The sequence below is a fragment of the Oncorhynchus tshawytscha genome, unplaced genomic scaffold (assembly GCF_018296145.1).
Source record: "Oncorhynchus tshawytscha isolate Ot180627B unplaced genomic scaffold, Otsh_v2.0 Un_contig_8966_pilon_pilon, whole genome shotgun sequence".
Lineage (NCBI taxonomy): Eukaryota > Metazoa > Chordata > Actinopteri > Salmoniformes > Salmonidae > Oncorhynchus > Oncorhynchus tshawytscha.
The window spans coordinates 1,524-28,076 of record NW_024608627.1 but is presented as its reverse complement, the minus strand read 5'-3'; the positions used below and the strand labels follow the sequence as shown (position 1 = coordinate 28,076).

The window sequence follows — 26,553 nt, the reverse complement described above, 5'->3', positions numbered from 1 at the left end:
ACTAGGCTGTAAGTGAGAGTAACGGTTAATGTGATTGGATGTTCATAATTTGACTAGGCTGTCAGTGAGAGTAACGGTTAATGTGATTGGATGTTCATAATTTGACTAGGCTGTAAGTGAGAGTAACGGTTAATGTGATTGGATGTTCATAATTTGACTAGGCTGTCAGTGAGAGTAACAGTTAATGTGATTGGATGTTCATAATTTGACTAGGCTGTCAGTGAGAGTAACGGTTAATGTGATTGGATGTTCATAATTTGACTAGGCTGTAAGTGAGAGTAACGGTTAATGTGATTGGATGTTCATAATTTGACTAGGCTGTCAGTGAGAGTAACGGTTAATGTGATTGGATGTTCATAATTTGACTAGGCTGTCAGTGAGAGTAACGGTTAATGTGATTGGATGTTCATAATTTGACTAGGCTGTCAGTGTATTCGACATTGTGTTTTTATTTCGCTGAACACTCGATGGTTTAAATATATTTTTGGTCGTGAAATTAGACTCCTCCGGCAAGGAAAAAAACATTACCCAAATGTATCGCCCCGTTAGAAAAAATAAATGGACTGTTTAAATATATTATATATATATATATTTAAACGTGAATCACATTTTTATTTGGCGTGCCCCCGACGGAATACCTTGGGGTATACCTGCTCTATTCCCATAAAGTAGTTCAGATAGTTTGGGTTCCAGACATCTCTAATAAAATAGATCAGATGGTTTGGGTTCCAGACATCTCTAATCAAATAGATCAGATGGTTTGGGTTCTAGACATCTCTAATCAAATAGATCAGATGGTTTGGGTTCGAGACATCTCTAATAAAATAGATCAGATGGTTTGGGTTCTAGACATCTCTAATAAAATAGATCAGATGGTTTGGGTTCTAGACATCTCTAATAAAATAGATCAGATGGTTTGGGTTCTAGACATCTCTAATGAAGCAGATCAGATGGTTTGGGTTCTAGACATCTCTAATAAAATAGATCAGATGGTTTGGGTTCTAGACATCTCCAACAAAGCAGATCAGATGGTTTGGGTTCCAGACATCTCTAATAAAATAGATCAGATGGTTTGGGTTCTAGACATCTCCAACAAAGCAGATCAGATGGTTTGGGTTCCAGACATCTCCAGTCTAGAATAGTCCTATATATTTTGGGACCTAACCCATGTTAACAAACTGTCTGGTTCTGTCTGGTTCTGTAAAATCCAGATCAGTATAATGAACTGGTCTCAGCAAGGACTCAGTTGTTCAGTTGATACCCCCCCCTTGTATGTCCGTAATGCCCTCTATGAAAAAATATGGATGCCTTGCGGCCAAAGTGGCCCGTTGTGCCCTTGGGCTGAATAATTACAAATCCCTTCTCCCGGCTGACAATCACCGTAGCCTCCTCCGAACCAACTCACAGTGTGATGGTCATACCTCTAAGTTGGTCTCCAGTTTGACCCAGCCGGGTTCAGGTGTGCCTCCAGCCAGGTGTTTCTGGTAGGCCTTCTCTGAACCAACTCACAGTGTGATGGTCATACCTCTAAGCTGGTCTCCAGTTTGACCCAGCCGGGCTCAGGTGTGCCTCCAGCCAGGTGTTTCTGGTAGGCCTTCTCCAACAGCCTGATGTTCCTCTGGTTGAAAGGCTTCCATCGGCTCTTAGGTCTCATCTCCCACACCACACCAGAGCTGAGACCAACAGGCATCATCAAACATCACCGTTCAGAACAATACCTTCATTTACATCTGAGGGACCAACTTCTACACAAGGGTCTGTACGTCTGTGACTATGGTTGGGTGTGTCTGACTGACTGTCACTGTGTGTGTCTGACTGACTGTGTCTGACTGACTGGCTGACTGTGTGTGTGTGTGTGTGTGTCTGACTGACTGGCTGAGTGTGTGTGTGTGTGTGTGTCTGACTGACTGACTGACTGTCTGACTGACTGACTGTGTCTGACTGACCGTATCTGACTGACTGTATCTGACTGACCGTATCTGACTGACTGTGTCTGACTGACTGTATCTGACTGGCTGTGTCTGACTGACAGTGTCTGACTGACTGTATCTGACTGGCTGTGTCTGACTGACAGTGTCTGACTGACTGTCTCTGACTGACTGTGTCTGACTGACTGACTGTGTCTGACTGAGTGACTGTGTCTGACTGAGTGACTGTGTCTGACTGAGTGACTGTGTCTGACTGAGTGACTGTGTCTGACTGACTGTCTGACTGTGTCTGACTGACTGACTGACTGTGTCTGTGTCTGAGTGACTGACTGTGTCTGAGTGACTGACTGTGTCTGACTGACTTACTGACTGTGTCTGACTGACTTACTGAATGTGTCTGACTGACTGACTGACTGTGTCTGACTGACTGACTGACTGACTGACTGTCTGACTGACTGTGTCTGACTGACTGACTGTGTCTGACTGACTGACTGTGTCTGACTGTGTCTGACTGACTGTGTCTGACTGACTGACTGACTGTCTGACTGACTGACTGACTGACTGACTGTGTCTGACTGACTTACTGACTGTGTCTGACTGACTGACTGACTGTGTCTGACTGACTGACTGACTGTCTGAGTGACTGACTGACTGACTGACTGACTGTCTGACTGACTGACTGTCTGACTGACTGTGTCTGACTGAGTGACTGACTGTGTCTGACTGAGTGACTGTGTCTGACTGAGTGACTGACTGTGTCTGACTGACTGACTGACTGACTGACTGACTGACTGACTTGACTGACTGTGTCTGACTGACTGACTGACTGTGTCTGACTGACTGACTGACTGTCTGAGTGACTGACTGACTGACTGTCTGACTGACTGTCTGACTGACTGTGTCTGACTGAGTGACTGACTGTGTCTGACTGACTGACTGACTGTGTCTGACTGACTGACTGTGTCTGACTGACTGACTGACTGTGTCTGACTGACTGACTGACTGACTGTGTCTGACTGATTGACTGACTGTGTCTGACTGACTGACTGTGTGTCTGACCTGACTGACTGATTGACTGACTGTGTCTGACTGACTGACTGACTGTGTCTGACTGTCTGACTGACTGACTGACTGACTGACTGACTGACTGTGTCTGACTGTCTGACTGAGTGACTGACTGTGTCTGACTGACTGACTGACTGTGTCTGACTGAGTGACTGACTGTGTCTGACTGACTGAGTGACTGACTGTCTGAGTGACTGACTGACTGTCTGACTGACTGTGTCAGACTGTGTCTGACTGACTGTGTCTGACTGTCTGACTGAGTGACTGACTGTGTCTGACTGACTGACTGTGTCTGACTGTGTCTGACTGAGTGACTGACTGTGTCTGACTGACTGTGTCTGACTGTGTCTGACTGAGTGACTGACTGTGTCTGACTGAGTGACTGACTGTGTCTGACTGAGTGACTGACTGTGTCTGACTGACTGAGTGACTGACTGTGACTGACTGACTGACTGTGTCTGACTGACTGACTGACTGTGTCTGACTGACTGACTGACTGTGTCTGACTGACTGACTGTGTCTGACTGTCTGACTGAGTGACTGACTGTGTCTGACTGACTGACTGTGTCTGACTGTGTCTGACTGAGTGACTGACTGTGTCTGACTGACTGAGTGACTGACTGTGTCTGACTGACTGTGTCTGACTGACTGACTGACTGACTGACTGACTGACTGTCTGACTGACTGACTGTGTCTGACTGTCTGACTGAGTGACTGACTGACTGACTGTGTCTGACTGTGTCTGACTGAGTGACTGACTGTGTCTGACTGAGTGACTGACTGTGTCTGACTGAGTGACTGACTGTGTCTGACTGAGTGACTGACTGTGTCTGACTGACTGAGTGACTGACTGTGTCTGACTGACTGACTGACTGTGTCTGACTGACTGACTGTGTCTGACTGACTGACTGACTGTGTCTGACTGACTGAGTGACTGACTGTGTCTGACTGACTGAGTGACTGACTGTGTCTGACTGACTGACTGTGTCTGACTGACTGACTGTGACTGACTGTGTCTGACTGACTGACTGACTGTGTCTGACTGACTGACTGTGTCTGACTGACTTACTGACTGTGTCTGACTGACTGTCTGAGTAACTGACTGACTGACTGTCTGAGTGACTGACTGTCTGACTGACTGAGTGACTGACTGTGTCTGACTGAGTGACTGACTGTGTCTGACTGAGTGACTGACTGTGTCTGACTGACTGAGTCTGACTGACTGTGTCTGACTGACTGACTGTGTCTGACTGACTGACTGTGTCTGACTGACTCCGACTGACTGTGTCTGACTGTGTCTGACTGACTGTGTCTGACTGACTGAGTGTGTGTGTGTCTGACTGACTGACTGACTGTGTCTGACTGTCTGACTGACTGTGTCTGACTGACTGTCTGACTGACTGTGTCTGACTGACTGTGTCTGACTGACTGAGTGTGTGTGTGTGGTACGTTACCTGGTGATGCCGACATATGCGATCTCCTGGCGGTTGTCGTTGTTGACGAGTGACAGGCCAAGGTTCTGCAGCGACACGTTCACTTCCTGTTGGAACTGCTCCAGCTCCTCCGCCTGCCGCGCCTTGGTCACCACGGCAACGTCCTCGGTGAAGAGCAGCACGCGCTGGCGACCATCCAGGAAGGACACCCAGTGGACCTGGGATAGACCGTCGTACGCAAACTGACCACACTCATCCTGTATTGGGGGGGGACAAGGACAGACAGACAAGCAGGCAGACAGGAGAGAGAGAGACAGAGACAAAAGGACAGACAGACAAGCAGACAGACAGGAGAGAGAGAGAGACAGAGACACAGAGAGACAAATCAAATCGTATGTCACATGAGCCGAATACAACAAGTGTAGACCTTACAGTGAAATGCTTACATACAAGCCCTTAACCAACAATGCAGTTTGAGACAGAGAGAGACAGAGAGAGAGAGAGAGAGAGAGAGAGACAGAGAGACAGAGAGAGAGACAGAGAGAGACAGAGAGAGAGATAGAGAGAGAGATAGAGAGACAGAGAGAGACAGAGAGAGAGAGAGAGAGAGACAGAGATATAGACAGAGAGAGACAGAGATATAGACCAGTCCTCTCAGTTGGCATCGCTGGGTGTGTTACCTTAACCAGGTCCAGGTCTCCACTGCTGTGCTCCTGACACTTCCAGCTGAGTTTGCGGACCCCTGCAGGGTTGTCCCAGGCAAACCTCTGGGCTTCTCCTGGATTCAGCGCTCTGCTCTCTGTGGAACCGCTGGGGATAAAGAAGGCCAGGTCAAACGCAGAAGAGAGAGTCCAACTAAACACAACTCAGGGTCATCCACTTGTCATGGCCAGTGGGGAAAAAACAGCAGTATGTTCCTACAGGAATTCAAATACTGTATTGTAAGGGCCAGGGATAGGGATATGGTTTACGGGTTAGGGATATGGGTTAGGGTTAGGGATATGGGTTAGGGATATGGGTTACGGTTATGGATATGGGTTACGGTTAGGGATATGGGTTACGGTTAGGAATATGGGTTAGGGATATGGGTTAAGGTTAGGGATATGGGTTTGGGATATGGGTTAGGGATATGGGTTAAGGTTAGGGATATGGGTTACGGTTAGGGATATGGGTTAGGGATATGGGTTACGGTTAGGGATATGGGTTAGGCATATGGGTTAAGGTTCGGGATATGGGTTCGGGATATGGGTTAGGGATATGGGTTACAGTTAGGGATATGGGTTAGGTATATGGGTTACGGTTAAGGATATGGGTTAGGGATATGGGTTACGGTTAAGGATATGGGTTAGGGATATGGGTTATGGTTAGGGATATGGGTTAGGGATATGGGTTACAGTTAGGGATATGGGTTACGGTTAGGGATATGGGTTACGGTTAGGGATATGGGTTAGGAATATGGGTTACGGTTAGGAATATGGGTTACGGTTAGGAATATGGGTTAGGGCTAAGGGTTAGGAATATGGGTTATGGTTAGGGCTGTGGGTTATGGTTAGGGATATGGGTTAGGGATATGGGTTACGGTTAAGGATATGGGTTAGGGATATGGGTTACGGTTAAGGATATGGGTTAGGGATATGGGTTACGGTTAGGGATATGGGTTAGGGATATGGGTTACGGTTAGGGATATGGGTTAGGGATATGGGTTACGGTTAGGGATATGGGTTATGGTTAAGGACATGGGTTAGGGATATGGGTTATGGTTAGGGATATGGGTCAGGGCTATGGGTTACGGTTAGGGATATGGGTTAGGAAAATGGGTTATGGGTTAGGGATATGGTTTACGGTTAGGGATATGGTTTACGGTTAGGGATATGGGTTAGGGGGATATGGGTTATGGTTAGGGATATGGGTTACGGTTAGGGATATGGGTTAGGGATATGGTTTACGGTTAGGGATATGGGTTAGGGCTATGGGTTAGGAATATGGATTACGGTCAGGGCTATGGGTTATGGTTAGAAATATGGGTTAGGGATATGGGTTACGGTTAGGGATATGGGTTACGGTTAGAAATATATGGGTTACGGTTAGGGATATGGGTTAGGAATATGGGTTACGGTTAGGGCTATGGGTTAGGAATATGGGTTACGGTTAGGAATATGGGTTACGGTTAGGAATATTGGTTACGGTTAGGGCTATGGGTTACGGTTAGGAATATGGGTTATGGTTAGGAATATTGGTTAGGGTTACAGTTAGGGATATGGGTTATGGTTAGGGATATGGGTTAGGGATATGGGTTACAGTTAGGGATATGGGTTACGGTTAGGGATATGGGTTACGGTTAGGGATATGGGTTAGGAATATGGGTTACGGTTAGGAATATGGGTTACGGTTAGGAATATGGGTTAGGGCTATGGGTTAGGAATATGGGTTACGGTTAGGGCTGTGGGTTACGGTTAGGGATATGGGTTAGGAATATGGGTTACGGTTAAGGATATGGGTTAGGGATATGGGTTACAGTTAAGGATATGGGTTAGGGATATGGGTTACGGTTAGGGATATGGGTTAGGGATATGGGTTACGGTTAGGGATATGGGTTAGGGTTACGGTTAGGGATATGGGTTAGGAATATGGGTTAGGGATATGGGTTAGGGATATGGTTTACGGTTAAGGATATGGGTTAGGGATATGGGTTACGGTTAAGGATATGGGTTAGGGATATGGGTTACGGTTAGGGATATGGGTTAGGGATATGGGTTACGGTTAAGGATATGGGTTACGGTTAAGGACATGGGTTAGAGATATGGGTTACGGTTAGGGATATTGGTCAGGGCTATGGGTTACGGTTAGGGATATGGGTTAGGAATATGGGTTAGGGATATGGGTTAGGGATATGGTTTACGGTTAGGGATATGGGTTAGGGATATGGGTTATGGTTAGGGATATGGGTTACGGTTAGGGATATGGGTTACGGTTAGGGATATGGGTTAGGGCTATGGGTTAGGAATATGGATTACGGTCAGGGCTATGGGTTATGGTTAGGAATATGGGTTAGGGATATGGGTTACGGTTAGGAATATGGGTTACGGTTAGGAATATGGGGTACGGTTAGGAATATGGGTTACGGTTAGGAATATGGGTTACGGTTAGGAATATGGGTTACGGTTAGGAATATGGGTTACGGTTAGGAATATTGGTTACGGTTAGGGCTATGGGTTACGGTTAGGAATATGGGTTATGGTTAGGAATATTGGTTAGGGTTATGGTTAGGAATATTGGTTAGGGTTAGGGTTACGGTTAGGGATATGGGTTAGGGCTATGGGTTAGGAATATGGGTTAGGGTTAGGGCTATGGGTTAGGAATATGGGTTACGGTTAGGGCTATGGGTTAGGGCTATGGGTTACGGTTAGGGCTATGGGTTAGGAATATGGGTTACGGTTAGGGCTATGGGTTAGGGCTATGGGTTACGGTTAGGGATATGGGTTAGGAATATGGGTTACGGTTAGGGATATGGGTTAGGGCTATGGGTTACGGTTAGGGATATGGGTTACGGTTAGAAATATGGGTTACGGTTAGGGATATGGGTTAGGGCTATGGGTTACGGTTAGGGGTATGGGTTACGGTTAGGAATATGGGTTACGGTTAGGAATATGGGTTAGGGCTATGGGTTACGGTTAGGAATATGGGTTACGGTTAGGGATATGGGTTAGGAATATGGGTTACGGTTAGGAATATGGGTTATGGTTAGGGATATGGGTTACGGTTAGGGATATGGGTTACAGTTAGGGATATGGGTTACGGTTAGGGATATGGGTTACGGTTAGGAATATGGGTTAGGGATATGGGTTACGGTTAGGGATATGGGTTACGGTTATGGGTTACGGTTAGGGATATGGGTTAGGGCTATGGGTTACGGTTAGGAATATGGGTTACGGTTAGGAATATGGGTTACGGTTAGGGATATGGGTTAGGGCTATGGGTTACGGTTAGGAATATGGGTTACGGTTAGGAATATGGGTTAGGGATATGGGTTACGGTTAGGGATATGGGTTACGGTTAAGGGTCAGGTTCAGTCTAACCTCTGTCTGTAGGTGATGACAACCCAGGGTGTGTGGTTGACTAGGAGAGCTGGAGCAGCTCCATCATAATAGTCAGTGAAGCTGATCACAGTAGAGTTGTCTGAGATGTTCACATCGACTAACACACCTCCATACTACAACAGACAGGAAGAGAGGTCACAGTGAATAACAACACCTCCATACTACAGACAGGAAGAGAGGTCACAGTGGATAACAACACCTCCATACTACAACAGACAGGAAGAGAGGTCACAGTGAATAGCAACACCTCCATACTACAACAGACAGGAAGAGAGGTCACAGTGGATAACAACACCTCCATACTACAACAGACAGGAAGAGAGGTCACAGTGGATAACAACACCTCCATACTACAACAGACAGGAAGAGAGGTCACAGTGGATAACAACACCTCCATACTACAGACAGGAAGAGAGGTCACAGTGGATAACAACACCTCCATACTACAACAGACAGGAAGAGAGGTCACAGTGAATAACAACACCTCCATACTACAGACAGGAAGGAAGAGGTCACAGTGGATAACAACACCTCCATACTACAACAGACAGGAAGAGAGGTCACAGTGAATAGCAACACCTCCATACTACAGACAGGAAGAGAGGTCACAGTTGATGATAACACCTCCATACTACAGACAGGAAGAGAGGTCACAGTTGATAAACACCACCATACTACAGACAGGAAGAGAGGTCACAGTGGATAACAACACCTCCATACTACAACAGACAGGAAGAGAGGTCACAGTTGATGATAACACCTCCATACTACAGACAGGAAGAGAGGTCACAGTTGATGATAACACCACCATACTACAGACAGGAAGAGAGGTCACAGTTGATGGTAACACCTCCATACTACAGACAGGAAGAGAGGTCACAGTTGATGATAACACCTCCATACTACAGACAGGAAGAGAGGTCACAGTTGATAAGAAACAACATTGGAAAGTTGCATCTGATACTTCAAGGCCATTGCAGACAGACAACAAAGGTAATGACTTGTAAATGAGAATGTGTTCTGTTGTCAGTGAATGAAACTGTTAAAGGAGGGTAAATCAGGTCAGTGATATGTGGCTGACTGGTCCACGCCCAGCAGACAGGAAGTGAGGTCAGTGATATGTGGCTGACTGGTCCATGCCCAGCAGACAGGAAGTGAGGTCAGTGATATGTTGTGTATCTCCAGGGACACTGACCTGATCCATGCCCAGCAGACAGGAAGTGAGATCAGTGATATGTGGTGTATCTCTAGGGACACTGACCTGATCCATGCCCAGCAGACAGGAAGTGAGGTCAGTGATATGTGGTGTATCTCTAGGGACACTGACCTGATCCATGCCCAGCAGGGTGCCGTTGTCCTGTTTGTTGAAGAAGAAGGACTTGGACTTGGAGTCTGAGCCCACGACCCTGACACACAGCTTCCCTGTGATCAACTCTGGCCAGAGGGGGAGGCACTAGAAACACAGGGAAGAAAACAGTCAAACAGTCGGACACAGGAAAGACAACAGTCGGACAAACAACAGTCGGACACGGGAAGACAACAGTCGGACAGACAACAGTCGGACAGACGGACACGGGAAGACACCAGTCGGACACGGGAAGACACCAGTCGGACACGGGAAGACACCAGTCGGACACGGGAAGACACCAGTCGGACACGGGAAGACACCAGTCGGACAGACGGACACGGGAAGGCAACAGTCGGACAGACGGACACGGGAAGGCAACAGTCGGACAGACGGACACGGGAAGGCAACAGTCGGACACGGGAATGCAACTGTCTGGCAGATGGACACAGGGAAGGCAACAGTCGGACATACGGACACGGGAAGGCAACAGTCGGACACAGGGAAGGCAACAGTCGGACACGGGGGATGCAACAGTCGGACACGGGGAATGCAACAGCCGGACACGGGAAGACAGCAGTCGGACACGGGAAGGCAACAGTCGGACACGGGAATGCAACAGTCGGACGGGCGGACACAGGGAAGGTAACAGTCGGACAGACGGGCACGGGACAGCAACAGTCGGACACAGGGAAGGCAACAGTCGGACACGGGAATACAACAGCCGGACACGGGGAGACAACAGTCGGACACGGGAAGCCAACAGGGAAGAAGACAACAGTCGGACAGGCGGACACAAGGAAGACAACAGCCGGACAGAGGAACACGCTCATCATACGTTCATTATTACATTCACACACAAGCACGCATAGTAAAGAGGTCCTCACCTCTGTAGAGGAGATGTAGTGCCACTTCCCGTTGACGCTGCCCTCCTCTGTCTGCACCTCTCCCACCTCCAGCTCGTAGGAAGACTTGTTGACCAACGTGAAGAACGGACTCATGGTCACCATCTTGGTCAGGTTGAAACTACTCATCTGAATGCTGACGCCAACCTACAAAACACATGATTTATACTGTCAGACTGTCTGTCCATCACAACGTGGCTGTAGTGTCTCAGTTAAAACACATGACTCATACTGTCAGACTGTCTGTCCTTCACAACGCGGCTGTAGTGTCTCAGTTAAAACACATGACTCATACTGTCTGTCCTTCACAACGCGGCTGTAGTGTCTCAGTTAAAACACATGACTCATACTGTCAGACTGCCTGTCCTTCACAACGCGGCTGTAGTGTCTCTGTAGTGTCTCAGTTAAACCACATGACTCATACTGTCTGTCCTTCACAACGCGGCTGTAGTGTCTCAGTTAAAACACATGACTCATACTGTCTGTCCATCACAACGCGGCTGTAGTGTCTCAGTTAAAACACATGACTCATACTGTCTGTCCTTCACAACGCGGCTGTAGTGTCTCAGTTAAAACACATGACTCATACTGTCAGACTGTCTGTCCTTCACAACGCGGCTGTAGTGTCTCAGTTAAACCACATGACTCATACTGTCAGACTGTCTGTCCTTCACAACGCGGCTGTAGTGTCTCAGTTAAAACACATGACTCATACTGTCAGACTGCCTGTCCTTCACAACGCGGCTGTAGTGTCTCAGTTAAAACACATGACTCATACTGTCTGTCCTTCACAACGCGGCTGTAGTGTCTCAGTTAAAACACAGATCATCATAGGGTCTGAGTGCTGCATGAGGCCACTGATTGTCACCGTAAGTCACTTGGATAAAGCATTATGTGTGTGAAATAAAACATTACATTCCAGAGTCGTGACTGTTTTTTGCACGTTGCCATTTCCTCACCAGATAGTCCATGGTGTTGGCAGGGCATCTGACACACCCATAACTCCCCACCGTATCCAATGAGAAGCCATCAGACCAGGAACTGGTGGACACACAGAGCTGCAGCTGTAGAAAGACAACACCCAGTGTTACGGAGAGGAGCAGCTGATCTAAGAGGAGGAAAAACACTTTAAAAGATGCTGATCTGGGACGTATCAAATTCAGGGAGCAGTTTGGGGTCAGTTTGGGGACTGCCAGGGAAGGTTTGAGAAACACTGTTTAGACACTGAAAGACACGCCCCCCTCAGAGAGATAACTTTAAGACACACCCCCTCAGAGAGAGAACTGAAAGACACGCCCCCTCAGAGAGAGGACTGAAAGACACGCCCCCTCCAGAGAGAGAACTGAAAGACTTCAGAAGAACTGAAAGACACACCCCCCCACAACGTTTCCCCCTGCCCAGCTACAATGTTTTCCCCTGCTACAACATTTTTCCCCTGCCCTGCTACAACGTTTCCCCTGCTACAACGTTTTCCCCTGCCCAGCTACAACGTTTCCCCCTGCCCTGCTACAACGTTTCCCCCGCTACAACGTTTCCCCCTGCCCAGCTACAACGTTTTCCCCTGCCCTGCTACAACGTTATCCCCCTGCCCTGCTACAACATTTTCCCCTGCCCTGCTACAACGTTTTCCCCCTGCCTGCTACAACGTTCCCCCTGCCCAGCTACAACATTCCCCCTGCCCTGATACAACGTTTTCCCCTGCTGACAACGTTTCCCCTGCTACAACGTTACCCCTGCCCAGCTACAACGTCACCCCTGCCCAGCTACAACGTTTTCCCCTGCTACAACGTTCCCCCTGGCCCGCTACAACGTTTCTCCTGCTACAACGTTTCCCCCTGCCCAGCTACAATGTTTTCCCCTGCTACAACATTTTTCCCCTGCCCTGCTACAACGTTCCCTGCTCAGCTACAACGTTTTCCCCTGCCCTGCTACAACGTTTCCCCCGCTACAACGTTTCCCCCTGCCCAGCTACAATGTTTTCCCCTGCTACAACGTTCCCCCTGGCCCGCTACAACGTTTCTCCCGCTACAACGTTTCCCCTGCCCAGCTACAATGTTTTCCCCTGCTACAACATTTTTCCCCTGCCCTGCTACAACGTTTCCCCTGCTCAGCTACAACGTTTTCCCCTGCCCTGCTACAACGTTTCCCCGCTACAACGTTTCCCCCTGCCCAGCTACAATGTTTTCCCCTGCCCAGCTACAACGTTATCCCCCTGCCCTGCTACAACGTTATCCCCCTGCCCAGCTACAACGTTATCCCCCTGCCCAGCTACAACGTTATCCCCCTGCCCAGCTACAACGTTTCCCCCTGCCCAGCTACAACGTTTCCCTGCCCAGCTACAACGCCCCCCTGCCCCTACAACGTTTTCGGCTAAAAAAATTCCCCCTGCTACAAAGTTTACCCCTGCCCTGCTACAACGTTTTTCCCTGCAGGCGGTCACTGAGTCCAAGGTGCTAAAGGAGCTCTTTAAACTTGACCCCCCCCCCAAAAACAGCTGGGTCAGATGGTTTAGACGCTTTCTTCTTTAAGGTTGAATCTGGTTTCCCGCTCAGGTTATGGATGTGTCACTGCAACCTTAAAAGGCTCCTCAATGATGTCACCATTGCCCTTGATTCTAAGCAATATTGTGCTGCTGTTTTTATTGACTTGGCCAAAGCTAATCGCTCCTCTTTCACCCTAGCTGCCAAACTAACCCTGATGCAGATGACCATCCTACCCATGCTAGGTTACGGAGACATAATTTATAGATCGGCAGGTAAGGGTGCTCTCGAGCGGCTAGATGTTCTTTACCATTCGGCCCTCAGATTAGCCACCAATGCTCCTTATAGGACAGATCACTGCTCTCTATACTCCTCTGTATACTGGTCATCTCTGTAAACCCGCTGACAGATCACTGCTCTCTATACTGGTCATCTCTGTATACCTGTTGACAGATCACTGCTCTCTATACTCCTCTGTATACTGGTCATCTCTGTAAATCCGTTGCAAGACACACTGGTTGATGCTTATTTATAAAACCCTCTTAGGCCTCACTCCCCCCTTTCTGAGATATCTACTGCAGCCCTCATCCTCCATATACAACACCTGTTCTGCCAGTCACATTCTGTTAAAGGTCCCCAAAGCGCACACATCCCTGGGTCGCTCCTCTTTCAGTTCGCTGCAGCTAGCGACTGGAACGAGCTGCAACAAACACTCAAACTGGGCAGTTTTATCTCCATCTCTCCATTCAAAGACTCAATCATGGACACTCTTACTGACAGTTGTGGCTGCTTTGTGTGATGTATTGTTGTTTCTACCTTTTAGACCTTTGTGCTGTTGTCTGTGCCCAATAATGTTTGTGCCATGGTTTGTGCTGCTACCATGTTGTGTTGCTACCATGTTGTTGCTATGTTGTGTTGCTACCATGTTGTGTTGCTACCATGTTGTGTTGCTACCATGTTGTGTTGCTGCCATGTTGTTGTCATGTTGTGTTGCTACCATGTTGTTGTCATGTTGTGTTGCTACCATGTTGTGTTGCTACCATGCTGTGTTGCTACCATGCTGTGTTGCTACCATGCTGTTGTCATGTTGTGTTGCTACCATGTTGTTGTCATGTTGTGTTGCTACCATGTTGTGTTGCTACCATGTTGTGTTGCTACCATGCTGTGTTGCTACCATGCTGTGTTGCTACCATGCTGTGTTGCTACCATGTTGTTGTCATGTTGTGTTGCTACCATGTTTTGTTGCTACCATGTTCTTGTCATGTTGTGTTGCTACCATGTTGTGTTGCTACCATGTTGTGTTGCTACCATGTGGTGCTGCTACCATGTGGTGCTGCTACCATGTTGTTGTCATGTTGTGTTGCTACCATGTTGTGTTGCTACCATGTTGTTGTTATGTTGTGTTGCTACCATGTTGTGTTGCTACCATGTTGTTGTTATGTTGTGTTGCTACCATGTTGTGTTGCTACCATGTTGTGTTGCTACCATGTTGTGTTGCTACCATGTTGAGTTGCTACCATGTTGTGTTGAGTCTACCATGTTGTTGTTATGTTGTGTTGCTACCATGTTGTGTTGCTACCATGTTGTTGTTATGTTGTGTTGCTACCATGTTGTTGTTATGTTGTTTGCTACCATGTTGTGTTTCTACCATGTTGTTGTCTCTCTTTATGTAGTGTTGCTACCATGTTGTGTGTGCTACCTTGTCGTGATGTGTTTTTTGTCCTATATTTATATTGTATTTATTTATTTTAATCCCAGGCCCCGCCCCCATCCCCGCAGGAGGCCTTTTGGTAGGCCGTCATTGTAAATAAGAATATGTTCATAACTGACTTGCCTAGTTGAATAAAATAAGACAGACACTTTCCTACCTTGTTCTTGCTGAAGATGTTCTTTTTCTTGAAGGAGAAGAGGACGACGTCCCTGAAGTCCGACGCGTGTTTGACGGAGACGTCCTCCGCGCGGTACTGCAGAACCCTGGACGTCTTATTGACGATCCAGTACGGGCTGAACACAGCCAGCGTCAGACGTCCATGCAGCCGCGCCACGTGCACGCTCAGATCCACGCTCAGCTTCTCGGCCGAGTCGCAGGTGAAGCACACGGGAAGAACTCCTGCATGTCCTGGGCGATACGGATACGTCCGGACCAGTTCCGACCCTGGTATTTAACCAGGACCATCTCCATGATCTCACCTCCTATACGGGCGTTCAGGACGTCTGCCGTACTGCCTTCCTGGAGCTCATGGAACTCTGCTGAGCCCTGGAGAGATGGATTAATGGACAGACACATTTTTTTGTTGTAATGAAAATGTATCTGTTAGGAAAGTATCTTTGCATTGTAGAGGTACCTCAACATGGCATAACAACAGGAAATAATGAAATCAAAGTCTAGTGGCTGGCTTCATGTTTAGGTTATCTCAGTGTTACTACATCCAGTAGATAGCTGATGCTGTAAGGCAGGGTACAGGTCTAGGGTTAGATCCTAGCCTAGTGACTGTCTTCATGTTTAGGTTATCTAAGTGGTACTACCTCCAGTAGATAGCTGTAAGGCAGGGTACAGGTCTAGAGTTAGATCCTAGCCTAGTGACCGTCTTCATGTTTAGGTTATCTATGGTACTACCTCCCGTAGATATCTGATGCTGTAAGGCAGGGTACAGGTCTAGGGTTAGAGAGTGACTGTCTTCATGTTTAGGTTATCTAGCCCTCCAGTAGATAGCTGTACAGGGTACAGGTCTTGAGATCAGCCTAGTGACCGTTTCATGTTTATCTCAGTGTTACTACCTCCAGTAGATATCTGATGCTGTAAGGCAGAAGGTTCCGGAGGGTCACAGCTGGGTGGAGGTGGATGACGTAGGCAGGGTCCCAGTCGTCCTCTCGCTGGGAGGAAATGAAGGACAGATGATCTGGTGTGGCCAAGGTGGTCACCTGGAGGGGCAGGAAGCTGCTGTCTGCCGACGGACACTGGAGAAGGGACCGCACCTCAGAGCTCAGGTGGACCTGCTCCTTCCAGGCGATACAGGTAGACGACGGGCCGTACTGGCCCTCCAGGTGCCCAGCTGGCTGGAGGAAGAGCTGACACCTACAGAGGGAGAAGAGACGAGGAGACCACATTTAACCACATATAACTAACAATCTAGTTGAACATAACCCTAGCTGACATCTGTATCAGAGAGGAGAGAGGAGTGAAACAAGGTAAGGACAGAGGAGTCTGTACAAAAGTCTTAGAACATTTGTTTAAAGTTCTAGAACATTTGTTTAAAGTTCTAGAACATTTGTTTAAAGTTCTAGAACATTTGTTTAAAGTTCTAGAACATTTGTTTAAAGTTCTAGAACATTTGTTTAAAGTTCTAGAACATTTGTTTTACCCCTGTAAGTCTAAGCGGTTGGGAATCGCTAAGCTGACATATGGAATTGTTTTAAGATGGTTCAAACTATGGATTTAGAATTTTAGGACCCTTTTTAGATATCTCGTACAACGCTGTGTACTACTCCCTTCACATAACAGCGCAAACTGGCTCTAACCAGAATACAAAGAGGAGTGGGAGGACCCGATGCACAACTGAGCAAGAGGAGAAGTACATTAGAGTGTCACATTTGAGAAACAGACGCATCACAGGTCCTCAACTGGCAACTTCATTAAATAGTACCCGCAAAACACCAGTCTCAACATGAAGAGGTGACTCTGGGATGCTGGCCTTCTAGGCAGAGTTCCTCTGTCCAGTGTCAGTGTCCTTTTTCCCAACTTAAATTTTCCTTTTTATTGGCCAGTCTGAGATTTGGCTTTTTCTTTGCATCCCGGAGTCGCCTCTTCACTGTTGACGTTGAGACTGCTGTTCTGTGAAGGGAGTAGTACACAGCGTTGTACGAGATCTTCAGTTTCTTGGCAATTTCTCTCATGGAATAGCCTTCATTTTTCTCAGAAGAAGAATAGACTGACGAGTTTCAGAAGAAATGTCTTTGTTTCTGGCCATTTTGAGCCTGTAATCGAACCCACAAATGCTGATGCTCCAGATCATTTCAACTAATTTGTAGCACAAACAGTTCTGACGCTACAAACAAAGAGGTTGTCACATCGACGGTCCCGACTTCAGACGAGTCCCCCGACACTTGTAAGTCATAGAGCAACACGGAGAACACCGTTGTGTTCGTGAGAGTCTATCCTTTCCATAAAATATGGTTATAGTTTGTATGTCAAACCGTTCGGATGCTAAGTAAGTTGGTTAATTTTTGGGATTTCTAATGGTCTGACAAAACACCTCTCTACCTCTGCCACATTTCAACGCAGATTCAACGCGACACTAGTGAATGCAGTGGATTGATACTGAAACGCGACACTAGTGAATGCAGTGGATTGATACTGAAACGCGACACTAGTGAATGCAGTGGATTGATACGGAAACGCGACACTAGTGAATGCAGTGGATTGATACGGAAACGCGACACTAGTGAATGCAGTGGATTGATACTGAAACGCGACACTAGTGAATGCAGTGGATTGATACTGAAACGCGACACTAGTGAATGCAGTGGATTGATACTGAAACGCGACACTAGTGAATGCAGTGGATTGATACGGAAACGCGACACTAGTGAATGCAGTGGATTGATACGGAAACGCGACACTAGTGAATGCAGTGGATTGATACGGAAACGCGACACTAGTGAATGCAGTGGATTGATACGGAAACGCTACTAGTGAATGCAGTGGGTTGATGCTGAAACGCGACACTAGTGAATGCAGTGGATTGATGCTGAAACGCGACACTAGTGAATGCAGTGGATTGATACTGAAACGCGACACTAGTGAATGCAGTGGATTGATACTGAAACGCGACACGAGTGAATGCAGTGGGTTGATGCTGAAACGCGACACTAGTGAATGCAGTGGATTGATGCTGAAACGCGACACTAGTGAATGCAGTGGATTGATACTGAAACGCGACACTAGTGAATGCAGTGGATTGATACGGAAACGCGACACTAGTGAATGCAGTGGATTGATACTGAAACTGATTGATACACATCCAATGTAATAAAAACATCTAAGTTAAACTGTCGGATTTTGAACGGGAATCTTTTGTTATGCAACTTATATTGACGCACCGGTGGGTCTAGGGGGTTAATACTTGTTGAAAGCACTAGAACACTTGTTGAAAGCACTAGAACACGTGTTTGAAAGCACTAGAACACGTGTTTGAAAGCACTAGAACACTTGTTTGAAAGCACTAGAACACTTGTTTGAAAGCACTAGAACACTTGTTTGAAAGCACTAGAACACTTGTTTGAAAGCACTAGAACACTTGTTTGAAAGCACTAGAACACTTGTTTGAAAGCACTAGAACACTTGTTTGAAAGCACTAGAATACTTGTTTGAAAGCACTAGAATACTTGTTTGAAAGCACTAGAATACTTGTTTGAAAGCACTAGAATATGAGCTACCTAGCTCATCACACATCAACCTCTTAATTTCCTGTTTATGATTAGCATCTCATAAATAGTATCCTTTGTCTGTACGCTGCGATCACCGGCCTTTCAGAAGCTATGTTGAAATAGAGCTGTCCATTCATACGATAATTAACCAATATAATTATGTAAAATTGTCCTTCGAGTACATTTGCGATGTGCGGCTCACACGTGCAAACACTCCGGTAAAAGTGTATCTCGCTTCCTACGATGATAAGTAGCAAATATAATTATGGCAATTCACGGAGAAGTTACGAGAACACTCGTTGGAGGACACAAGTACGAGTGCCTGGTGTCATAAACGTGTGCTGTCTGAGGAGGACAGCAACAACTACACAGTTCCTCCTACTGTTCAGGAGAAGTGGTCTTACCAGGTGAAACTGAATCTAAATGAATTAACCTTATTTTACCTGATAGGTTGACTGAGAAAAACATTAACAGAAACAGGAAGTGGGTTAAATGTTGTGTAACGTGAACAAAAATATCCCCTGGTAAGTACACGCTGTGTTACACCCTGTGTAAAAGGTCTCTGTGTAAGGTCCCTAAGGTCCCTCTCTAAGGTCCCTGTGTAAGGTCCCTCTCTAAGGTCCCTCTCTAAGGTCTCTGTGTAAGGTCCCTCTCTAAGGTCTCTGTGTAAGGTCCCTAAGGTCCCTCTCTAAGGTCTCTGTGTAAGGTCCCTCTCTAAGGTCCCTCTCTAAGGTCTCTGTGTAAGGTCCCTCTCTAAGGTCCCTGTCTAAGGTCCCTCCTCTCTAAGGTCCCTCTCTAAGGTCCCTCTCTAAGGTCCCTGTGTAAGGTCCCTCTCTAAGGTCTCTGTGTAAGGTCCCTAAGGTCCCTCTCTAAGGTCTCTGTGTAAGGTCCCTCTCTAAGGTCCCTCTCTAAGGTCTCTGTGTAAGGTCCCTCTCTAAGGTCCCTCTCTAAGGTCCCTCTCTAAGGTCCCTCTCTAAGGTCCCTCTCTAAGGTCCTGTCTAAGGTCCCTCTCTCAGGTCTCTGTCTAAGGTCCCTCTCTAAGGTCTCTGTGTAAGGTCCTCTCTAAGGTCCCTCTCTAAGGTCCCTCTCTCAGGTCTCTGTGTAAGGTCCCTCTCTGGTCCCTCTCTAAGGTCCCTCTCTAAGGTCCCTCTCTCAGGTCTCTGTGTAAGGTCCCTCTCTAAGGTCCCTCTCTAAGGTCCCTCTCTAAGGTCCCTCTCTAAGGTCCCTCTCCCTAAGGTCTCTGTGTAAGGTCCCTCTCTAAGGTCCTCTCTAAGGTCTCTGTGTAAGGTCCCTCTCTAAGGTCCCTCTCTAAGGTCCTCTCTAAGGTCCCTCTCTAAGGTCTCTGTGTAAGGTCCCTCTCTCCCTCTCTAAGGTCCCTCTCTAAGGTCTCTGTGTAAGGTCCCTCTCTCAGGTCTCTGTGGTCCCTCTAAGGTCCTCTCTAAGGTCCTGTGTAAGGTCCCTCTCTAAGGTCCCTCTCAAGGTCCCTCTCTAAGTCCCTGTGTAAGGTCCCTCTCTAAGGTCCCTGTGTGTGTAAGGTCCTCTCTAAGGTCCCTCCTCTCTAAGGTCCCTCTCTAAGGTCCCTCTCTAAGGTCCCTCTCTAAGGTCTCTGTGTAAGGTCCCTCTCTAAGGTCCCTCTCTAAGGTCTCTGTGTAAGGTCCCTCTAAGGTCTCTGTGTAAGGTCCCTAAGGTCCCTCTCTAAGGTCTCTGTGTAAGGTCCTAAGGTCCCTCTCTAAGGTCTCTGTAAGGTCCTCTCTAAGGTCCCTCTCTAAGGTCCCTCTCTAAGGTCTCTCTAAGGTCCCTCTCTAAGGTCTCTGTGTAAGGTCTAAGGTCCCTCTCTAAGGTCTCTGTGTAAGGTCCCTCTAAGGTCCCCTCTCTAAGATCTCTGTCCTGTAAGGTCCCTCTAAGGTCCCTCTCTAAGGTCCCTGTGTAAGGTCCCTCTCTAAGGTCCCTCTCTAAGGTCCCTCTAAGGTCTCTGTAAGGTCCCTCTCTAAGGTCCCTGTGTAAGGTCCCTCTCTAAGGTCCCTCTCTAAGGTCCCTCTCCTCTCTAAGGTCCCTCTGTGTAAGGTCCCTTCTAAGGTCCCTCCCTGTGTAAGGTCCCTCTCTAAGGTCCCTCTCTAAGGTCCCTGTCTAAGGTCCCTCTCTAAGGTCCCTGTCTAAGGTCCTGTCTAAGGTCCCTCTCTAAGGTCTCTGTGTAAGGTCCCTCTCTAAGGTCCCTCTCTAAGGTCCTCTCTAAGGTCTCTGTGTAAGGTCCCTCTCTAAGGTCCCTGTCTAAGGTCCCTCTCTAAGGTCTCTGTGTAAGGTCCCTCTCTAAGGTCTCTGTGTAAGGTCCCTCTCTAAGGTCCCTCTCTAAGGTCCCTCTCTAAGGTCCCTGTCTAAGGTCCCTCTCAGGTCTCTGTGTAAGGTCCCTCCTAAGGTCCTGTGTAAGGTCCCTCTAAGGTCTCTGTGTAAGGTCCCTCTCTAAGGTCTTCTGTGGTAAGGTCCCTCTCTAAGGTCTCTGTGTAAGGTCCCTCTCTAAGGTCCCTCTCTAAGGTCTCTGTGTAAGGTCCTGTCTAAGGTCCCTCTCTCTGGTCCCTCTCTAAGGTCTCTGTGTAAGGTCCTCTAAGGTCCCTCTCTAAGGTCTCTGTGTAAGGTCCCTCTCTAAGGTCCCTCTGTGTAAGGTCCCTCTCTACAAGGTCTCTGTGTAAGGTCCTCCCTAAGGTCCCTAAGGTCCCTCTCTAAGGTCTCTGTGTAAGGTCCCTCTCTGTCTCTGTCCCTCTGGTAAGGTCCCCTCTCTAAAGACCTGCACGACCAGGGAAACCAACATGGTTATTACCTGGACGAGTCCAGGGCTACCGACATGGGCTATTACTCTGGTACCGACATGGTTTTTTCATACCTGTCCTACCAACATGGTTATTACCTATAGAGTCCAGGGCTACCAACATGGTTACCTGTCCTACCTGTTTTTACCTGTCCTACCAACATGGTTATTACCTGTCCTACTGAACATGGTTTTTACCTGTAGGAGTCCAGGGCTACCAACATGGTTATTACCTGTCCTACTGAACATGGTTATTACCTGTATGAGTCCAGGGCTACCAACATGGCTATTACCTGTCCTACCAACATGGTTATTACCTGTATGAGTCCAGGCCTACCAACATGGTTATTACCTGTCCTACCAACATGGTTATTACCTGTCCTACTGACATGGTTATTACCTGTCCTACCAACATGGTTATTACCTGTCCTACTGACATGGTTATTACCTGTAGGAGTCCAGGTCCTACCAACATGGTTATTACCTGTCCTACTAACATGGTTATTACCTGTAATGCCAACATGGTTATTACTGTCCTACCAACATGGGCCTACCAACATGGTTATTAACCAACATGGTCCTAACCAACATGGTTATTACCTGTCCTACTGACATGGTTATTGCCTGTCCTACGAGTCCAGGGCTACCTATACTAAGCATGGTTATTACCTGTACGAGTCCAGGGCTACATCAGACTCTTTCGGGCTCTGCCAGTCCTATATTAAACCATCCTCTGGATTTGGGACAATACTTCAGGATGGTAAATTCCAAATGAGAAATGGTTCTGGATCTGAAACACAAAACCACGTTGAAAAACAGTCAGTTAAGGACGACATCATCCTTGACCTAACTGAAACAAAAACACTGATTTTACTGTACTGAAAAGTGCTACAATCAAATGTATTTTTAATATCAGCTGTGTCTATGTTGCTAGTCCACAAGACTTGTTACTCTCTACTGAAAGCTGTTGAGTGTCTATAGCTCCATAGCAAGTGATGAGGACAGTTCATAGCAAGGTGATGGAGGACAGCCCATAGAGAGAGTGATGGAGACAGCTCCATAGAGAGAGTGATGGAGACAGTCTATAGAGAGTGAGTGATGGGAGGACAGCTCCATAGAGAGTGGAGTGATGGAGACAGCTCCATAGAGAGGAGTGGATGGAGGACAGCTCCATAGAGAGTGAGTGATGGAGGACAGCTCCATAGAGAGGAGTGGATGGAGAATGTCTCCATAGAGAGTGAGTGATGGAGGACAGCTCCATAGAGAGTGAGTGGATAAAGGACAGCTCCAGAGAGAGTGATGGAGGACAGCTCCATAGAGAGAGTGATGGAGGACAGCTCCAGAGAGAGTGGAGGACAGCTCCAGAATAACAGGGGATCAATAAAAAGAGGGCAACAACAGAGGCATGAGGGAGGACAGCTCCATAGAGAGAGTGATGGAGGACAGCTCCATAGAGAGAGTTACGGTGACAGCTCCATAGAGAGTGATGGAGGACAGCTCCATAGAGAGAGTGATAAAGGACAGCTCCAGAGAGAGAGTATGGAGGACAGCTCCAGAGAGAGAGTGATGGAGACAGCCCCAGAGAGAGAGATGACAAAGCACAGCCCAGAGAGAGAGTGATGAGTACAGCTCCATAGAGAGAGTGATGGAGGGTTGGTGCTCCATAGAGAGTGATGGAGGACAGCTCCATAGAGAGTGATGGAGTATGGTTCCATAGAGAGAGAGATGGAGGACAGCTCCATAGAGAGGAGTGATGGAGGCAGCCCATAGAGAGTGAGTGATGGAGGACAGCTCCATAGAGAGTGAGTGATGGAGGACAGCTCCATAGAGAGGAGTGATGGAGACAGCTCCATAGAGAAGTGATGGAGGACAGCTCCATAGAGAGTGATGGAGGACAGCTCCATAGAGAGAGAGTGATGGAGGACAGCTCCATAGAGAGAGAGTGATGGACAGGACATAGCTCCATAGAGAGAGTGATGGAGCCCATAGAGAGAGAGTGATGGGAGGACAGCTCCATAGAGAGAGGATGGAGGACAGCTCCATAGAGAGAGTGATGGAGGACAGCTCCATAGAGAGAGTGATGGAGGACAGCTCCATAGAAGTGAGTGATGGAGGACAGCTCCATAGAGAGTGATGGAGGACAGCTCAGATAGAGAGAGTGATGGAGGACAGCTCCATAGAGAGAGTGATGGAGGACAGCTCCAGTGAGTGATGGAGTGATGAGTGATGGAGACAGCTCCATAGGAGTGAGTGATGGAGTGATGGAGGACAGCTCCATAGGGAGAGTGATGGGAGGACAGCTCATAGAGAGAGTGATGGAGGACAGTGATGGAGGACAGCTCCATAGAGAGTGATGTGATGGGAGGACAGCTCCATAGAGAGAGTGATGGAGGACTGCTCCAGAGAGAGTGAGTGATGGAGGACAGCTGATGAGAGAGTGATAGACAAGCTCCAGAGAGAGTGATGGAGGACAGCTCCAGAGAGAGTGAGTGATGGAGTGAGAGAGTGATGGAGGACAGCTCCAGAGAGAGTGATGGAAGTGAGAGAGTGATGGAGGACAGCTCCATAGAGAGTGATGGAGGACAGCTCCAGAGAGAGTGATGGAGTCCATAGAGTGAGTGATGGAGGACAATAGAGAGTGATGGAGGACAGCTCCAGAGAGAGAGTGATGGAGGACAGCTGAGAGAGTGATGGAGGACAGCTCCATAGAGAGTGAGTGATGGAGGACAGCTCCATAGAGAGGACATGGAGGACAGCTCCAGAGTGAGTGATGGGTGACAGCTGATGGAGGACAGCTCCATAGAGAGTGAGTGATGGAGGACAGCTCCATAGCGATGGAAGTGATGGTGAGGAGGACAGCTCCATAGAGAGTGGATAAGAGAGTGATGGAGCAGTCCATAGTGATAAAGGACAGCTGAGAGCATAGAGGACAGCTCCATAGTGATTTGCTGACCTGTAGCGGAGATCGGACGGTGATGACCTTGTTTCCTTCTGAGCGTCAATCTGTACCAACACAGACACGTTCTCCTGCAGCACGGGATCTCTAACGTTATACAGCCTCCTGCCAGGCTGATCCACCGCCATGTTGGAATCTCACTGTAACCTGTAGGAGCTGAGGAGGAGACAGACCAGTGGACTGTTCCAGCTACTGACTGTATCTACAATCTAATGGCAGAGGAATAACATTTAAAAATACCATGCAGAGGCTGTTCGGTTCAACCCGCTCAAACACAGGAAAGGATTCCCTACCCTTTAGTGTAGGACTAGAAACAGAGACATACATACTCTGTTGGAATGTAAAAAGGAACAAGTAGAGACCATCAAGCATGTACAGTACGACCCTATATGGAGGTGGCAGGTAGTGGTTAGAGTGTTGGGACTAGTAACCAGCAGGTAGCCTAGTGGTTAGAGTGTTGGACCTAGCAACCAGCAGGTAGTCTAGTGGTTAGGAGTGTTGGACCAGTAACCAGCAGGTAGCCTAGTGGTTAGAGTGTTGGACTAGTAACCAGCAGGTAGCCTAGTGGTTAGAGTGTTGGACTAGTAACCAGCAGGTAGCCTAGTGGTTAGAGTGTTGGACTAGTAACCAGCAGGTAGCCTAGTGGTTAGAGTGTTGGGCTAGTAACCAGCAGGTAGCCTAGTGGTTAGAGTGTTGGACTAGTAACCAGCAGGTAGACTAGTGGTTAGAGGCAGGTAGCCTAGTGGTTAGAGTGTTGGACTAGTAACCAGCAGGTAGTCTAGTGGTTAGAGGCAGGTAGCCTAGTGGTTAGAGTGTTGGACCAGTAACCAGCAGGTAGCCTAGTGGTTAGAGTGTTGGACTAGTAACCAGCAGGTAGCCTAGTGGTTAGAGTGTTGGACTAGTAACCAGCAGGTAGCCTAGTGGTTAGAGTGTTGGACTAGTAACCAGCAGGTAGCCTAGTGGTTAGAGTGCTGGACTAGTAACCAGCAGGTAGACTAGTGGTTAGAGTGTTGGGCTAGTAACCAGCAGGTAGCCTAGTGGTTAGAGTGTTGGACTAGTAACCAGCAGGTAGACTAGTGGTTAGAGTGGTGGACTAGTAACCAGCAGGTAGCCTAGTGGTTAGAGTGTTGGACTAGTAACCAGCAGGTAGCCTAGTGGTTAGAGGCAGGTAGCCTAGTGGTTAGAGTGTTGGACTAGTAACCAGCAGATAGCCTAGTAACCAGCAGGTAGCCTGGTGGTTAGAGTGTTGGGCCAGTAACCAGCAGGTAGACTAGTGGTTAGAGTGTTGGACTAGTAACCAGCAGGTAGCCTAGTAACCAGCAGGTAGCCTAGTGGTTAGAGTGTTGGGCCAGTAACAAGCAGGTAGACTAGTGGTTAGAGTGTTGGACTAGTAACCAGCAGGTAGCCTAGTGGTTAGAGTGTTGGACTAGTAACCAGCAGGTAGCCTAGTGGTTAGAGTGTTGGACTAGTAACCAGCAGGTAGCCTAGTGGTTAGAGTGTTGGACTAGTAACCAGCAGGTAGCCTAGTGGTTAGAGCGTTGGACTAGTAACCAGCAGGTAGCCTAGTGGTTAGAGTGTTGGACTAGTAACCAGCAGGTAGCCTAGTGGTTAGAGTGTTGGACTAGTAACCAGCAGGTAGCCTAGTGGTTAGAGTGTTGGACTAGTAACCAGCAGGTAGCCTAGTGGTTAGAGCGTTGGACTAGTAACCAGCAGGTAGCCTAGTGGTTAGAGCGTTGGACTAGTAACCAGCAGGTAGCCTAGTAACCAGCAGGTAGCCTAGTGGTTAGAGTGTTGGACTAGTAACCAGCAGGTAGCATTAGTGGTTAGAGTGTTGGGCCAGTAACCAGCAGGTAGTCTAGTGGTTAGAGTGTTGGACTAGTAACCAGCAGGTAGACTAGTGGTTAGAGCGTTGGACTAGTAACCAGCAGGTAGACTAGTGGTTAGAGCGTTGGACTAGTAACCAGCAGGTAGACTAGTGGTTAGAGCGTTGGACTAGTAACCAGCAGGTAGCCTAGTGGTTAGAGCGTTGGACTAGTAACCAGCAGGTAGTCTAGTGGTTAGAGCTGTTGGGCCAGTAACCAGCAGGTAGTCTAGTGGTTAGAGTGTTGGACTAGTAA

General features: G+C 47.8%; 1 protein-coding gene across 1 annotated transcript in view; it reads right to left on the bottom strand.

The window, feature by feature from the left end:
- LOC121843672 (vacuolar protein sorting-associated protein 13C-like) overlaps window positions 1–24,564 on the bottom strand; it is a 35,848-nt gene extending 11,284 nt beyond the window's left edge. Inside the window, exons 1-11 of the mRNA XM_042313443.1 lie at window positions 24,434–24,564; window positions 16,032–16,329; window positions 15,444–15,510; window positions 15,122–15,372; window positions 11,733–11,837; window positions 10,756–10,920; window positions 9,851–9,976; window positions 8,503–8,636; window positions 5,107–5,236; window positions 4,448–4,683; window positions 1,526–1,673 (exon numbers count right to left, since the gene is read on the bottom strand). Of these exons, the coding sequence (XP_042169377.1) occupies window positions 1,526–1,673; window positions 4,448–4,683; window positions 5,107–5,236; window positions 8,503–8,636; window positions 9,851–9,976; window positions 10,756–10,920; window positions 11,733–11,837; window positions 15,122–15,372; window positions 15,444–15,510; window positions 16,032–16,329; window positions 24,434–24,564 (1,791 nt within the window). The remainder of the gene's footprint in view (window positions 1–1,525; window positions 1,674–4,447; window positions 4,684–5,106; window positions 5,237–8,502; window positions 8,637–9,850; window positions 9,977–10,755; window positions 10,921–11,732; window positions 11,838–15,121; window positions 15,373–15,443; window positions 15,511–16,031; window positions 16,330–24,433) is intronic.
- Window positions 24,565–26,553: the final 1,989 nt, after the last annotated feature.